At 40.3% G+C, this 14,110-nt stretch overlaps 1 protein-coding gene across 1 annotated transcript in view; it reads right to left on the reverse strand.

The window, feature by feature from the left end:
- Positions 1-14,110, reverse strand: part of pknox2 (pbx/knotted 1 homeobox 2) — a 113,727-nt gene that overhangs the window by 17,711 nt on the left and 81,906 nt on the right. The window contains exons 5-7 of the mRNA XM_034890115.1: positions 6,803-6,974; positions 2,732-2,917; positions 905-1,040 (exon numbers count right to left, since the gene is read on the reverse strand). Of these exons, the coding sequence (XP_034746006.1) occupies positions 905-1,040; positions 2,732-2,917; positions 6,803-6,974 (494 nt within the window). The remainder of the gene's footprint in view (positions 1-904; positions 1,041-2,731; positions 2,918-6,802; positions 6,975-14,110) is intronic.

Raw genomic sequence — 14,110 nt, forward strand, 5'->3', positions numbered from 1 at the left:
TGCATAAGCACAAACAACAGTCAGAGTTTTCCCCCCCATCACCCGCAGGCGTAGGGAGGCGACCCTCTCGTCCACCGGAGTAAACTCCAGCGCAGCGGCGCTCAGCCGGGGACTTGTGAGTATCCCCACACCCGCCCGGCGCCTCACACCCTGGGCAACTCCGGAGTAGGACAGAGTCCAACCCCTATCCAGGAGTATGGTTCCAGAACCGAGACTGTGCGTAGAGGTAAGCCCCACCAGATCTAACTGGTAGCGCTCCACCTCCCGCACAAGTTCCGGCTCCTTCCCCCACAGAGAGGTGACGTTCCACGTCCCCAGAGCCAGCGTCTGCCGCCCGGGTCTGGTCCGTCGAGGCCCCTGACCTTCGCCGCCACCCATGTAACAGCGCACCCGACCCCAGCGGTTCCTCCCACAGATGGTGAGCCCATGGGATGGAGATGGGGGTGCCACGTAGCTTTTTCGGGCTGTGCCCGACCGGGCTCCGTTGCAAACCCGGCCACCAGGCGCTCGCTGACGAGCCCGCCGTCTGGGCCTGGCTCCAGACGGGGGCCCCGGGCTTCCTCCGGGCAGGGTCACTCCCTCTCTACCTCGGTCTTTCATGGGGTTTTTGAATGGTTTTGAATATCAAAATCTCACAATATATTTGTATGTGGGATGTATGTGGAAGTGTGAAATGAAACCACTTGTTTGAAACCAGAAAAGCATGAACCAATCCATGGATGTTGAATTTGCAGATTTCACTATGAGGAGTAAATCATTGAATTCAATAGTTCAAACAATCCCTACCCCAGCTTCTAAATATGAGATTTGCCCTAGATATACTAACACTAATACAAGCCAAAAATGAATATGCTTATGTATGTGTCAGGGTCCTGGTGTTTGTGTGTGGTAATCACATGCTTACCCGATACCACTTGAGAGTTGATGGTTGTCATGGTGACATTGCTCTGTTGCAGACCCCCGGCGGGCACCAATATCCCTGAAGGGTTAACAGAGCTGGAGACAGAGGTCATGGATGGAGAGGAGGTCTGAATTAGTTCCTGGGGGATCACAGAGAGACACTAGTGAGCAAATTTAAAGAGCTAGCGCTACTGTTTGTGCCAGAAGCTGAATCTACCTGCTGATAAATGACTAAGTGTATCTTGGGGAGTACTACTGAGACAAAGATAGCATCAAGGAAGTGTCAGATGATACGAAATATTGTCAAATGTAAGACAGTGGATGGCAAATTACTTCATGTCATGTGGCCCAGGGATAAGGTCCCGTGGTTCTGGACCAGGATGCATGATAAGCTATGTCTGATTGCAGGGACCCTGGTTCCATTCAGCCCAAGATTTTTTGTTCTGGGAGATCAATCCTAAACGGGATGGATAAGCCCACAAGTACTGCAGCTGGGTCCAGACAGAGAATAATTTTTAAGGGGATGGAAGAATGATGGGATGCCGTCAATCCAGGAGTGGGCTTGTGAGATGGCTAGGGTGGCATCGTTTAAAAAAAATGTGAAACTGGATGTTATTTAAGACTCTGAGACCCCACAATACTGCACTAAGCGCAACCTGCACAATTGGTTTATTTACATTGTTTCATACTATTTAAGCAGTTGCACATTTTTTTAATCCCATCTTGTATATATTCAAATATTTTCAAATATCTTATTCAGTATTTTATTCCTATTATTATTTCATGTATATTGTATGTATGTACATTGTATCTAATTATTTCATTTATATTTATATTCTGTGCTGTGTGACTGTATGTATCTATCCATCTATCTATCTATCTATATAAACACTTTGCCAGATTGAATGTCTATGCTATAAAATGGGGAAAGTACCTGAACTTTCTGGAGGGCTTTCTACATTGTGATCGGCTTATGGTGTTGTCATTCATAATTATAATTTTATAATATAAAATGTAATCTTTTTTTTTTATAATTTTGTTGAATGGTCTTATATATTGTAGTTATGGTGATGAAAAGGGGGGGGGGGGGGTATTCTTGCGCATTGTATGTTTTCAGTGGTGGAAGTACATTACTGTACTTAAGTACAAATGTTGAGGTACTTTACTTGAGTATTTTCTTTTCATGCCACTTTCAACTTCCACTCCGCTACATTTCAGAAAGAAGTATTTTGCGTTTTTACTGCAATTTATTCATCTGACACCTTTAGTTACTAGTAACTTTACTTACTCCACTACATTAATCTGACAGCTTTAGTTACTAGTTACTTTAAAAATTAAGATTTTTGCACACAAAACACATGTAGTTTATAAAATCTGATGTTTTATTATAAAGTAAACTAGCCAACAATATAACGACCTACAAGTCCAGCTGAGATGATTAGACCATTAAACACAAAACAGTTTTGGATCCTTTACACTTTCTACAATGGGAGGGTTTTTCTGCAACGATCACTTTTACTTTTAACACTTACCATACTGATTTTTTCCAATACTATATGTTCTGTAGTAGTGAACAACTTTTAATGTTCCACGCCTTTTGAAGTGTATCAATTATGATAATTTTAAATAAATTGTATATAAAGTACATTTTCCTGACAATACTTTCACTTATTTAAGTAACATTTTCAATGCAGGACTGTCACTTGTAACAGAGTATTTCTACAGTGTGGTATTTCTACTTTTACATGAGTAAATTATCTTAATACTTCTTCCACCACTGTGTGTTTTGTGAGTTGTTAAAAAAAAGATGGATAAAGAGACCATGACTGACCTGCTGCATGTTGAGACTGGTGTGTGACGGAGAGTAGGGTCCTCCCAGGTCGTTACGGAGGAGGTTGTCGCTGTGCATCTTGGTCTTGAGGCAGGTGATGTAACGGTTGCAGAAATCTTTACAGAGCTCATTGACCTTCTCTAACTCTAATAGGTGGATTCGCAACACCTGAATGGCCTTCACCATCTGAAGGAAACAGAGACAAACCATAAGCAGATCACCTTCACAACATGCTGACCCTGAATCACTACATTCATTGATTTTATTTTATAAACAACATTCATTTACCCATTAATGCTTTTCTGAATACATATTATGCACAGGTTACCCCTACATAGCCTATTTACCAAATAGCAATAAGTGAGCCTTGATATAATTTATTTTTTGTACCATCCAGGAATAGCTTTAATGTAAATTCTAGGATGGTTTAAATAGTCTATCAGTCTTCAGCCATGCTAACAGCTCTCTGGGGCTCTGGAAAGTGTAGTGCTGCTTTCAGCTAAATGCTATCTAAACAGTCTCAGCACGTTGATGATTACAATAGCACATAATGTTTACAATGTTAACCATCTTATTTTTGTGTTGTAACATTTAGAAAAATTTGCTAATTAGCACTAAAAACAAAGTAAAGCTGAGGGTAAAGGGAATTAGTTCAGAAGGTATTTAGTCATAAAAAATAAGTATTGGGTCCAGTGACTTTTCAACCTCCTGACAGAGGTATTTTTGAAGTCAGGGATCATCAAAATTGTCTGCTACATTTCCCGAAATGCCACTGGAAATCATCTGTCATGAGAGCTCTCCTGCATCCTAAATGCCTACTTCTAAAACACTTCTTCTCAAAACACCTCCAAGCTTTTTCTGTTAAGAATTGTAAGAATCATATGCCTAAACATTATCTCCAGAGCCACAGAAGACATTGTACTGTGAACATTAAATGTTGGTGGGGTGGTTCTTTAAGATACAAACAGAGAGGTACCTTTGATAGCATTTGGTTGATTTTAAAGGCCCTGAATGTGGCTGACTGGACCTTTTCCAGGACTGGGTGGTTGTAGTTAGACTGAGTGATTGACATCTTCCACTGTTAGTGTTGTTGCGCCTGTTAGGGCGGGACAAATTACACCTTTTTCATCCATTTTGGTAGAAAGAATTTGTGACCTAATAAGTTCCCCTCTACTGGTGCGTTCATGCCACCTGGAAATATCAGGGACCGCCGCCCCCGTGATTACGTTGTTTTTCTGACTGCCATCATTCACATGATGCATGCTTTTCTTCTGTTATATTGGCATTAACGTTATTGGCATAGCAACTTGTTGCATGACTGCCGCCAACTGTTGTGTTGTAGTCTGGGATACTGTAGGCGTAGCCTAGAGCATCAGGTGTGAATACATGGAAAAATGTTTTTCCGATGCCCATGAATGTACGGAAATAACCTGAAGCTGAATGAGCCTTTCAAGGTTATATGTCCTTAAGAACTTGTTACAAGATAACTATTAAAACTATTAAAGACTAAGATTCTTCTCATTTTCCGGTTCATACTTATATTTTGGGTTTCTAACAGAACATGTTTTAAGGCCTTAATGTTAAATAAACAGTTTATTTTTTTTCATACTGTCTGAATATACCTGGTTTTACCCTCTGTCTTAAACATTAAATTGTAACGCCTGTCTCTTTAAGCCCCCGCTCCCAAAAAGAGCCTGCTCTGATTGGTCAGCGTTTCCTGGTCTTCTGTATCTGCTCTGTCTGAGTCTCTGCACCGTCATGCAGGCGGGGAATGATTGTAACAACACTGTAGAAGCACTTTATAACTGTATGTAGTACAGAAAATCCTGAAAGCTAAAGGCACAGTTTTTGTGCATTTACCTGTGAATTGAGCATTTTGATACTTTATTTTGTTAACTTGTTTGCATTTATGTAGCCCCTTGACCTGCTGTATGATACCAAAACACATGGAAATCTCCCTTTTTACTTAATGAGACCTGAAAAAAGATAAACTCATGTGCCCTGAATGACTAGAAACAAGTTGGTTCTAAATATACATACATAGATCACCTTAATCAGGTCTGGGTTTACTCAGACACACATGTGGCCACATTAAAACAGATAGTGGAAGTGAGATGAGTTGTTTACAGGCAGGTTTTAATGGGTGAGATGTGACAAGGAAGTGGCATGCAGCGATTTCTTTTATTGATGAGCAGGGAGTGACGTCTGCTTTTATTATTCATTTCAGAGATGCATATAGATTGAGAGTATACACGCGAGCTGTAATCCTTTCATCCTCTTCGCTCTTAAAGAAACAATCTCTTTTCTCCTTTTAGGTTTGACTTTTCATTCACTAACCTCCCATATTCTTTCTACTGTGCGATGGCATCTCTGGGTTTGAAGAGATGTGCATGTTAGATGTGATTGTAAGACAAAGCAGTTGAAAGCTCAAAAAACAGGCACACCAAATCTCCAAGAATGAAACTCAACGTGAAAAAAAGAAACAATTTTTACAATCCAAACAAAAATATCTAACCAATTATTGGCCAAGCTCAATAGATTTGAGATTAAGCGTTGGTCTGGTGAGTGTGCTCTGTATTTTCTCTGCATGAGACACATAGTTCAAAGGACTCTGTACACAATTGGATAGTCCTTCAACCAATCAGACCAACGATCCAAGTCACGTGTTCAATGTTATAAACCTAAAAACCTTGAAACAAGAGTGATTAGAAATACTAATATAGATAGTGCACCCATTAGTTTTCATTTTACTTTTGTCATGCAAGTTGCTAAGTTTTGTTTTTCAGTATTTTCTTCACCACGCTGTTGCTGGCAAGTAGGAACTTGGAGACAGCATTCAGACTTCCATTGGGGCACAAAGAACCTCCACTAAAACATGGCCTAAAGGAAGTCTTGAGGCTGGGGAGGCAGGTTGCAGTGCAGGTTTTACATAAGAAGCTGCCAAGGAAAATCTCCCCCCACAAAAATGGAATCGTTGCTCTGAGCAGACATTTTCAAACGATTGATAAGAATGCAACAGCGGTGGTTCATAGAGGAACTTCTATCATATTAGATACTGATGGACTTCTCTGATATTTAACCCATTTCATTGGAGTTGTGTTTCAAGGGCCCAGGTTTATTACCTCACAGCTATTCATATAGTACAGTTAGAATCAAGAGGTGTTTTGTTTGTAATACATGTTTTTTAAAACAGGAATCAATCAGTTAAGGTATGGTATTCATTTAGTTCTGTAGCCTATTTCCGTCTCTTCAGCAGTTATCTGATTATCGACTCTGTGAAGCAGACTGTAGTGCACTCCCTCAGAGTCACTACTCAAGGTCAACAGAATGGACAGAAAAGTGCTTGGCCAAGGAGAAGATAAATCAGCTAATTAAACTGCTCTCACTTAATCAAGGGACCAGTAACTCTTTGCCCATGGCAGCCAGTCAGGCCCAGTGTAACATTACTGTCCTGTGGAAGAGTTAGGGCCCTCTGGGAGGGATGCCCACACCCAGTGCCTCATAAAACACACAGATGCAGGGTTAATTGACTGTTCAGCACTTGTCGGCCTGCCGGCCCGAGTACTCTAATGGCAAGAGTGCACTTCTTTTTCTTTGTCTCTGTCTTTGTCTCCGTCTGGCTTTAACTCCTCCCCCTTTTTTCCTCCATGACATAATTAGCATCCTCCTTTTCTTAATTTGTAATTACTGCTGGCTGAGGATGGGGAAGAATGATAAGGAGTAGTATTGATGGGATCCACTGCAAATAGACAACCGACAGTGTCCTTTCTATTTTCTCTCCATTTACAGATGCTGCCACTTCTGCCACGCTGCACTTGATAACTGTAGATGGTAGGTGGCAGCAAAAGGCTTGAACTCTGGCCAAAGTCCAGCTACCTGTCTGGATAAACCCTGCAGAGATCTGAGGAGCAGTTAACCACAGTCCTCATAAATCCGCCAACACAAAGAAAGAGGAAGGAGACGGACATCTGGCCAAAAATAAGGGACGTCCAGCAATGGAACAATCCCAGAAAATGAAACATTGTCTACATAGACCAAGGATTACCATGCATATCACAGCAGTTAGCTTACCAAGTTGTCCAACTCTGGATCTTCACTGAAGAAGGGCTTGTGTTCTCGCTCCTGCTGATGCACAAAGTTTTCAATGTCCACATCAAAGCTGGCTGATGTGATGCATTCAGATCCCTGCGTGGCCTGCTCACATTTCTCAAACAACAGCGCCAGCAGAGGGAACAACGGATGTCTGAGGAAAAAGAGAGAGAGAGAGAGGCACCGTTTGTGTCAGTGTGTATAGATGTCATCTCTGATCTTAATTCATGTCTTTTAAAACTAAATGTTGGTGCATCAAGCCATAACGGTAGCTCTGAAAATATACTGAACCAAATTATAAGTGCAACACTTTAGTTTTGATCTAAGGCTTTCTCCATGTGCACAAAAGGCTTATTTCTATCAAATATTTTTTCAAAATCTGTCAAAATCTATCTTGGTGAGCACTTCTCCTTTGCCGAGATAATCCATCCACTTCCCAGATGTGGCATATCAAGATGCTGTTTAGACAGCATGATTATTGCACAGGTGTGCCTTAGGCTGGCCACAATAAAAGGCCACGCTAAAATGTGCAGTTTTACTGTATTTGTGTGAGTGTGTGTGTGTGTGTGTGAGTGTGTGTGTGTGTGTGGGGGGGGGGGGGGGGTCCAAAAAACAATCAGCATCTGGTGTAAGCATTTGCCCACTCAATTCAGTAACAATGACAAACTAAAGAGAGAGAGAGAGAGAGAGAGAGAGGGAGAGAGAGAGAGAGAGAGAGAGAGAGAGAGAGAGAGAGAGAGATGGATGAACCCTAACCCTAATCATACTACCAGATACTGACTGGTTTTTGAACCCCCCCCTGCCCCGGACACCCCTTTTCCCTTTTCACTGTACTGTTGACAGTGTGGTGGCTCCTTGACATTCCTTAAAGGACATGTTGAAAATACAGACAAGGGTTAGCCAGAGATCAATGGTGGGGATATAGACCAGTGACAGTGCTAGGCTCCACAGTGTCACCTGCATTGTTACAATCTGCCTTTTTCAGGGAATGTCACTCACATAAGATTCCCCAGATACACTGTGCAATGGGCCACACTGTGCTGCTGTATGCAGAGTATTTCCACTTGAAGGAAAGCTGCTGCCCTAACAGGCCAGGGTGACAAATCACAAACTTAGACAGGAGACTGACGCAGAACAGATTATGTTTGCCCCAAAGAATATATTTTATAATGATCTTGGTTCTCTCCCTGTTCTTATCCCATCCTGACTCTATTTTGCACTCTTTGCAATCCTTTATTACACTTTCCTTTTACTTAAGAGAAACCCAGGGGGACTTCTCTGTAAATGTCCCTGCCAAATCAATGAATGATGAGGACTCTTGGCAGTGTATAACCCCTGTAAGCTGAGTACTAGTAGCATATTTCATTATTTCCACATCCAGTGGCTTAAGCTGTATAGGGTTAACAAGAGGGCTTCTTTAAGAAATGAAGTCAAGTCTACTTGGGGTGTTTTTCAACCATTTAAAAGCAGCAAGAAGAAGTGACATAAAGACTATTCTTATCAATACAGTAAATTTAGGATTTAAAATACAAGATACTGTCATTCAAACACAGCTAAGAGCTTGAAGACATTTCAAGGACTGTTTCTTCATATTATTTTGAGAATTGAGCATTTCCTACTCTGATTCTAGGTTGCACAAAAGCCTATACATGTGTGACAATATATGACATGTGTGTGATGAAGGATTTCTCCTATTTATAATATTCTATATTTGTTTATTATTCTTAATATTTAGGGTTCAAAAGCTTTTTTAGTTATTTTTATTAGTTGTCTGCCGCGCTGCTCAAATTCCTTTGATCTGGAATGAGCTAGAAACATAAAACTTGGGGGAATAACTGGAAATTATGTGCATGTGCCTTTATAGAAATATGAACCCAATCGGCCACATGGTGGTGCTGTAATTACGGCTGTGAAATGCAAATTTGGAAAGGCCATGCCCCCCACACCGTAAGTTTGATTGACTTGAAATTTCTCACACAGGTGCAGGTTTATGTGCTCTGTGGGTACACGATCCGTCCTGCCCACACGATCCGTTCTGCGCATGCACACGATGTTCACGCATGCGCATAAATACGTAGCTTAAAACCTGGCTGTTTCCCTGCACTATTGGTACCACGCATGCGTCGGAACACTTGACGGCCAAGCGTCACAACGGACAGCTTTTTTTTTTTTTCATTTTATTAACAAAGAACAATTATATCGCCAGTATGTACATACACGAAAAGTCAATACCAGAGGTGCATATACAGAATATATATATATATATATATATATATATATATATATAAAAAATTATGTATTAGCATTTTTTGTAGGCCAGACCTTTTTGTAGTTCACAAGTGCTCAACATGGAATCTACACTTTTTAGTAGTTTTTTTTTAATAAAGATATTTAAATTAACACTTGTCACTGATCCAAAACTGTGTACTGACATCTGTGTACCAGTCATAGGTGACATTATTATTAAGTGTAAACATGTAATCTTTTTTTAAATTTATTTTAAATTTTTTAATTATTGTTTACGCCAGGCTATGAATTACGAAGTGTTTACGTGGTGGCCAATCCAAAAATATAAAGGAGTTGTTACATTAACATTTGATTACATGGGGAATGGGAAAACTTTTTGACTGAGGGAAAGTTAAAGTATTTAAAAAAATAAAAAATAAAACATTTGCAAGACAAATACAGGGCCCAGGCCAGTAAAAAGAATATTCCAGCACCACATTAACAAGCCTCAAATCATGTTTCATTTTATTGTTACACGTTACATTAACATGCACTCGTTTGAAATCAGCCAAAGTACGCATTTTTACGCGGGGGGCAATTTATTTTGCTGCAAAAAAGTGCACATTTCCATGCAAAATAATGCGGGGCTTGCATGATTTTTGTTGCTAAAAGTCACAAATATCTTAAAAGTAAGTTGAAAAATGTTGTGTTTACTTTACACTAGGCAGCCATTTCCCCTGTTGCCATGGTAATGTTATGAAGTGACGCAATTGCACAACAAGAAAAACACATTCCTTTTTTCATTAAACCGCGGTTGTTCCAAGTGCCCGCAATTTCATCGCATAAATATCCCAGATATTCTATTGAATTTTTAAAGAAAATGTGCCGCATAATCAAGGATTGTTGCAACAAATCTTGCGCATGTGCAGGACGGATCGTGCAGTATCGTGAAGCCTCGTAAAACACAATTAGCATCTGCGCATGTGTGAACATCTTGCGCATGCGCAGAACGGATCATGTAGGCAGGACGGATCGTGTACCGACAAGGACCCTTCAGATCTGCCTAGAAAATATGTCCGCCATTTAGATTTTTTTGAAAAACGCCACTAGGGGGGCGCTACGAGCGCAAGATAGGTGAGTGGCATTACACACATTTTACTATAAATCCCATATTCAAGGGCCTATCATCACACATCTCTCAGGATATGTCCTCATAAGTACCTGAACCACTGCCCTGAAACACCAGGGGGCGCTATAAATGCAAACAAACTCCAAGTGATATAGCACTACGTAATGAGCTCACACAGACACCGCAAGTCTCATTCAAAGTGACCACTAGGGGCGCTTTAAATGCACAATATTTGGACATGGAATGACACAAATCAAAGTTTGAGCTTGGAATCGCAGCTTGCGGCTTCATTAGCAATTGTTTTTGTGTTGGTCATCTGCTTTTCCCAAATCGCCGTGAGCTGGACTGATGTCCATATAAAACTGAGTTGAAAATAAATGTTTTTGACAAATCAGTTGTAGTCGTTTTAAACAAAGTGCACCGTTTGTCCAATCGTTACAAAGCTTTATAACAACGTTGGACCACATGTGTGAAATTACTTTGAAGTCGTTATTAAGAAAGAAGGTTTGAACCTGCAAATCGGCTATATTTTACCTTATTGTTGATCTCTGCTCTTGTTACATTTTTTAAACATCTGATTGTATATATTCTTTGCACATACACACTATACATATATTATTATAACAACATAAGTGAAAGACAAAATCATACTTCTCAATTGCACAAATCCTTCATTATGACATTTGAAAAACACTCCTCAGAGAATCTGAGTTATCTCGGTCAATTGAAATGCTATCAGCAGTTATTGTTCAACTTCGCACCACGATGCTCAGTGCCAAATTTGGCAAGGATCGGCCTTTATCGGGCGCTAAAATTAACGTTGATGTGTTTTGGCCTGTAACTCAATGCATGCAAATGGGACACTTGCGATTGCCATTTATCTGGCGTAGTAATTTCTATTGAAGGGGGTCTCGCCCAGGGTGTAATTCAATGTAGAACCGCCACTGCAGCCTGGGCCCCTGCACAGGCTCTAAACCATGCCTCTCATTTGCAGCCTTTAATAGCCGTCCATATTATACTCTAATCTGCCTGATCCCAATTTAATGCCGGTCCCCCAGCCAGACGTGGCAGGAATACTAAACAGGAGGGTCACGTGCAGAATGGAGAGCCTCCGCCTCATCTGTTTAATGTCTGCTTGTGGTGGTTGGGGGTGTGGGGGATCCAGGTGGGGGTGAAGGTGCATGTGTGTGCGAGGAGGCTATAACCGAGAGCAAACAGGGTAACTCTCAGCACTGCAGATGGTGTCTTAAGTTATTTACTCTGACATTGGGCCTCTGTATTATTTTTATTTTATTATTTTTTATTAGAGAAAGTTGTACATTCTGTGTCTTAATTTCTACAAACAAGAAAAAATACGAAATGCCCGCCCACTGGCGTCAACAAAACGACACTGTGTTTGAGTCGAGAGTTGCTTCATAAGGATCAAACAGATATTGAACCACTAACTTTTCACAGATATTTGCTGTCAAGGTGATGTGACACTGAGGGCTGAGGACCCAGGGGCATTGTGGGTAGAGCTACAGAGTACAAATGCATAGACCACTGTGTGTGCATGGCAGGAAAACACCAATAGCCAAGGCAAAAACAAAGCAAATACAGCAATTAGAGGTGAGAATCCACGTGGTAGCAGAATGTCTTCAAGTCAAAAAAGAAAAGTATACTGTCATGAAAGATATTATATGTTTATCACAGATTAATTAATATATATGTAGATCATCAACAGCCTACCAACGTCTCTTGTTATAATGGAAAATGTGTCTTGTCTGATTTTGTTTAAGACCAAGAAAGTTTGGGGATATAAAATCAATCAATATGTTTTTATAACAAGAAAAGATTTGTGTTAATGCTCAGCAAACCTGAAAAAAGGTTCCAGGCTGGATAGAAAATCACCTGTAGAGGCTAGAAAGACCTCAAAGAGACATCCAAGACCGCTAGCTTGTCAGCTGTTAGCAGCAACAATCAGTAAGTTTCTGTCTTTTATGGTTATTAAATGATTAAAATATGAATCAAAGGTGCTGTTTTCGCTCGTGCACGATCCTCTAGGTTCCAGAGGGATCATTTCCTACTGTATTATATTTCACTAACATGAAAAATATGTGTTATGACTTATTATTGTAACGTGAAAAGCTATTGTTTTCTGGTATCACCACTGCCACATTACACCTCTCGATACGCTCTGTCTAATATATCAAGATCTGGATATTGGTCCCGCAATTTTCTATGTGCCACTCAATGAATTAGAATCGGAATGGTTTCATTTTACAAAATGGGCCAGTGGGAGAAAAGTTGTATTATCTCAGCCAAAGCAGTTATGTTTGGGTTCAGTTTGTTGTTGGTTTGTTTGTCTGATAGCAGCATACAGAAGAACTACCAGCCTAATTTCACAAAATCACATCACATGTTGGAGCAGATCCTAATCACAAGGCCAATACACTCATTATTTTTCACTTTCGTTGAACTTGAAAGATGTTAAAAGGGTCATTTCACTGGTTTTGTTTTCCAACCAACCCGTTTCCCCAAGCATTTGTCTCTAATAGACTAATGGTACCAAGAATCTTTGAAATTGCTCCTGTAACCTAACGGAGCAAAAGATTTTCATTATTTTGGCTCAATATTTAAATGACTTTGACGTCTATGAGATTGATGAGGGTGCACTATTTTCCCACTAGGTTACATTGCAGCTCGGTTCGCACCGGCTCGTCACTGCCATCTGGTTCAATACTGAACCAAATTCAAATATTTTGGGTCCCATCAGTCTATTTGACACAAATGTATGGGGAAATGGGGCCCAGGTTATAAAATCCCCCTGAAGTGATACTAATTTCACGTGATATTAACATGATCCGAGATCTGAGTGTGACCCTAGAGAAACTTGCAACTGTATTTTATTAAAATAGCAGACTGGTATGCTAATGCACATCCATCTCCCCTGAATCCAAACTGCTAAATGTGTAGTTACTTTTTACACGACGAATCCTTAATCCTTTCCAAATCTGTCTTTTTACAGCTTTTACAGCTAAAAATACAGCTACCAAGTGAGCCTTCTCATTTATCAGCTATGCTCTTTCTGTTCAATAATATAACAGAAACAATAAAACATGTCTTGTTTAATGACGCTGAGTCTGATTAACATTCACAAACAGCGAAGAACATTAAACTCAAAGTGCATTCGTTCAACAGACTTTGTTGAGCGGAAATGTTTCTGAAATCTGTAAGCAACGGGTTAACGTACATGATTGACACATTTATCTAGACAGCAACAGCTTTGTAAAAGCTTGATGTGGAGCCATTTGCAAATAATATATTATATTTGCTTGTTCCATCTTACTGCTGCAGTTCAGCTCCTGTCTTTGCTCATTTATAGATGTGACAAACAAACATTTCTCAAACATGTTATGTGGAGCCATTAAAACAAAATTGCTATAATTAAAAACATTAAAAATACATGTTCACAACCTGTCATTCCACTGCTGCCGCAAAAAAACAACATTTTGTCATCAAATTTCTGCAAAAATTTCTGTGATGATATTCGGCGTCCATGGAGCCACTGTACAAAGCAAGGAAGAAACACGTTTCATGCTGTTCTCTCCTTTCTTGAAAGCTTTCAGTTGAGGAAATATGTTATCATATATGATATGTTTAAGATATTTATGGGATTCTGAGATTAGCTGGAGTGCCTGTGCTCTATGGGAATTGTAAGCTCTACCTTGTCATTGGTGCTCTGCGGCTAACAGCCAGATTTGGAATAAATGATTTAAAAGGCTAACGCTATCGAGGCAATCGAGGGTTTGCATGAGGAAACATCTATCCTTGACCACACATTGTGCACAGTTGGACCTTGCCAACTTGGCGCGAGGTAAAAACACTACCTTTCGGCGTTTTTCTATGACCTTTACACAGGAAATCAGGATTAAGGTAGATGGGGTGTGAAAAGG

This window comes from Etheostoma cragini, chromosome 13 (genome assembly GCF_013103735.1).
Source record: "Etheostoma cragini isolate CJK2018 chromosome 13, CSU_Ecrag_1.0, whole genome shotgun sequence".
Taxonomy (NCBI): Eukaryota; Metazoa; Chordata; class Actinopteri; order Perciformes; family Percidae; genus Etheostoma; species Etheostoma cragini.